At 51.9% G+C, this 3,130-nt stretch overlaps 1 protein-coding gene across 8 annotated transcripts; it reads right to left on the bottom strand.

Annotated features, from left to right (window-relative positions):
• Nucleotides 1–390: 390 nt before the first annotated feature.
• On the bottom strand, nt 391–2,622 carry LOC123129330 (uncharacterized). 8 transcript variants are annotated; one of them, XR_006463670.1, is made up of 3 exons: nt 1,027–2,622; nt 882–942; nt 391–773 (listed from the first exon to the last, which is right to left on the bottom strand). XR_006463670.1 is itself a non-coding variant. In XM_044549540.1 (3 exons), the coding sequence occupies exons 1-3, from the start codon at nt 1,173–1,175 to the stop codon at nt 504–506; spliced, it is 486 nt and encodes a 161-aa protein (XP_044405475.1). In that variant the 5' UTR covers nt 1,176–1,664; the 3' UTR covers nt 391–503. The 8 variants fall into 8 exon arrangements, 1 of the variants encoding a protein (XP_044405475.1); XR_006463671.1 differs by having other exon boundaries at nt 882–948; nt 1,040–2,622; XR_006463672.1 differs by having other exon boundaries at nt 1,040–2,622.
• Nucleotides 2,623–3,130: the final 508 nt, after the last annotated feature.

Raw genomic sequence — 3,130 nt, 5'->3', positions numbered from 1 at the left:
ATTAGCGAAAAGCGGACACTCTGTTTTTTCGCGACACCAAAATTGTTTTTTCGCGACACCAAAATCGTCGTTGGACAGAAGAACGCACTGCTTCAAACTGAAAACCGCACTGCAACAGACAGTAAGGTGAACTTCATGATTTCTTTTTATCAGACGTAAACTTTCTGGCACAAGTTTTTGTTGTCTTTTTTTCAACTTTTTTTTGAACGAGTAGACCGCAACACTCCCGAAAGTGAACCTCATGAGTTTTTGTTGTCTTTTTTCATACTTGCTAATTTTTACAAAGTGAACTACTTTATTGTTTTGTTTGTTTCTTAATATATATTTTGTGTAAATTCATATGGACTACATGGTCAATGTTAGTGAGTTGCATGAATGGGACGAGTGGACTGCATTTAAAATTACATTTTGCATATGTCCCACCAACATTCTTTGAATTTTTTTAACAAACAAGCCAACCGCACAAAACAAAAACAAAGTACTGCACGACAGAGCTAACCAAACTACACGCGCACATTTTGTTTTGCGCCTTCGTCGATGCTCATAGACACACATACATCCATTCGTTGTTTTACAGCCACACACATACACCAGCAGAACTGCATTTGAGTTGCATGGCATGGTCGACGAACTGCAGGGGGAAGAGATGGCAATTGCTGGACTACACGCGCACGAGCTCCGAACCGCATGGCGAGCGTCTCCGAGCTGCACGGCCATGGTCGACCGACCAGAGGGGAAGAGATGACGCTCGTCGGACTGCACGCGCACGAGCCCTGAACCACATGGCGAGCATCTCCGAGCTGAACAACCACAACACCCGCATGCAGAGGATCTTGGTGCAGTAGCAGCCAAGAAGAGATCAAGGTGTGAGGGATTCATACCATACAACACAGTAGTAGCCTCCATCCTGTCAGCATCATTCGGCCACCACCATCGCTCGGCCTGTTGCTGCATAAAAAGTAACCATTTAGCCTACTAAATCCAAGAGGAGGGGATGAGATACTTGAAATCGAACAGGGGCTGGACCTCCGTCGATGACCTTCCATGGGGGAAGACCTCAACGTCATGCTGCTGCTGATGCTTGTTGAGGAGCGGAAGAGCTCAAGCCTTCCATGGCACTGCCCCTGCATAAAGGTACTCTCCCCATGGACCTTGCTAAGAAAAGGGAGCTCCATGGCGTCGCAGGAAGCTGCTTTTGCACTTGGTGGACTGCACGGCCCCAGGGGTGCAGGGTGGGCGTGCTGCGTGCACCCACACAGTGGACTACACGGTGCCGCGCACGGTGCACCAGTGGCTTGACGGAGCAGACCACAGGGTGCGCGGGGAGGGATGCAGGGGGGACGACCGCCCGGGGTGTGGGATGGGCGCCATGATCCAGGCGCCTGATGTGGGGGTAGAAACTCGTCGTGGCGGGAAGATCTCCACGAATCCGGTGGTGGTTCATCGGATCCGGCGAGGATTTTCACGGCGTGGCTGAAGTGCCATGGAGATGCGCCTACTACACTGCATGCGTACAGAACCGCAAACTGCAGCGGCGCCAGAAGAGAGCTGCAACCCGCAAACGGGGTCCGCCAAATAGCACGAAGGTGCGGTGCTCCTGTCCCAGGTGGAGGAAGGGGATCCTTGATCCTGCTGTGAGCTGCATCCTGCGTGCACAACCAGATTTAGGGGATGGAAATGATCGGAAGAGGCAAGGTCGGGAGCATCTCATCCGCGAAGGCCTCACGAGAGCCCTTCTCTGTTTTCAAAGCAAACTGCACATGAAAAGAAATTGAGGGAAGCGTAGGTGCTGCTCTGCAGCACATGAACACAAAATCAATTTCAAAGACAAAGAACAAACAAAAAACTTGACAGGCTGCCGAACCGCACCGAGCACTACCATCGAGCCACATCGCCACAACGATGCATACTGCATCACGACACCCCCACGGAATGAACTGTACAGAATGCTGCAGGAGCAAGGCGTGGCGGAATCCGGCGCCGGCCATGCCCGAGGTGCTCACGCCCAGATGGCCGCCCCGAAGCATGGACTGCACCAGGAAGGGAGGTCGGTCAAGACACGGAGATCCACTAGAAGAGACATCCAGCGGCGGCGCAGCAAGCCCCCAGACAGGGGTGCGTTGGGGGAGGCCACCTCCGCCTCCATCGGGTGGCGGCTGGTGCTCTTCGACCCGCGCCGAAGTTGAAGAGGGGTCGGGGAGGGCATGTGGCCCGCGTTGGATTTCCATCTCGCCGAATCAAGGGCGGCTGGTGGTAGGGCGTCGCGGGTGGGGGCGGGGGAGGAGAAGTGGATGGGAGGTAGGATGTGGTTGGACAGATCCGAAAGAAGGGAGCTCGCCGCAGGAGGGCGGCGCCGGAGCGAGAGCTGGAGGTGGCGGATCTCGGATAGCCGGATCAGGAGGTGGGGGGTGCTCGGGGCGGGGCGTCGGGTAGGGTAGCAACGTGTTGGGTAGGGCGGCCGGCGTCTGGGCTCCTCTGGTGGGGCGCCGACGCGCGGAAGAAGGTGGTAGGAGGGGGCGGTGGCTGGGGAGGAAGAAGGTTGGATGATGTGCACGGGATGTGGGAGCGGGAGGGAAGCTCTGCGGGTCAGGAGAGGTTGGTGGGTTGCGAGGAGGGGGGAGTGGGTTTGCGCGCAGTTCATTTTGTGTTAGAGCTCGTGGGTGCGACAGGTGTTAGCAGAATAAGCGATTTGGTGTGCAGAATAAGACTCTTAAGGGTGTTATTATAATAGACCCACCCTATATATATATAGTGTTACTATTCATCACCCAGGGTGCAGAATAAGTTATTCTTCACCGAGGTAATCTTACGATCGCTTCCTAAATAAATTACGTTTGAAATTCAAAAATTACATTCTTATTGATTCACTACGTCAAATTTGGCATAAGAAAATAAAAATGTAGGTCATAAGACAAGAAAATTTGTAGTTTATGTACATTTTACACTATGTTTTTACGTTTGTAAATTTACATAACATAAAATATTTTTACGGTGACTATATATTTTCTTACAGTCTCTTTTTACATCAGAAATAAGAAAAAATTTACGGAACGTAAAATTACGGTGCATTGATGATAAAATAGAGAGGGGTGAACAATAACTATTCCTCACCCAGGGTGACGAATAGTCA

This window comes from Triticum aestivum, chromosome 1B, assembly GCF_018294505.1.
Source record: "Triticum aestivum cultivar Chinese Spring chromosome 1B, IWGSC CS RefSeq v2.1, whole genome shotgun sequence".
NCBI lineage: Eukaryota > Viridiplantae > Streptophyta > Magnoliopsida > Poales > Poaceae > Triticum > Triticum aestivum.
The sequence above is the reverse complement of the archived record's forward strand: the minus strand, read 5'-3'. Positions and strand labels throughout refer to the sequence as shown.

What these genes read in the sequence shown, in the direction of transcription:
- LOC123129330 (XM_044549540.1), bottom strand. Translation starts at nt 1,175, where the DNA reads ATGGAGCTCCCTTTTCTTAGCAAGGTCCATGGGGAGAGTACCTTTATG. An exon ending in ATGGAAGGTCATCGACGGAG is followed by an intron (nt 949 to 1,026) that starts GTCCAGCCCCTG and finishes CTTTTTATGCAG; the next exon opens with CAACAGGCCGAGCGATGGTG. An exon ending in GGCTACTACTGTGTTGTATG is followed by an intron (nt 774 to 881) that starts GTATGAATCCCT and finishes CATGTGGTTCAG; the next exon opens with GGCTCGTGCGCGTGCAGTCC.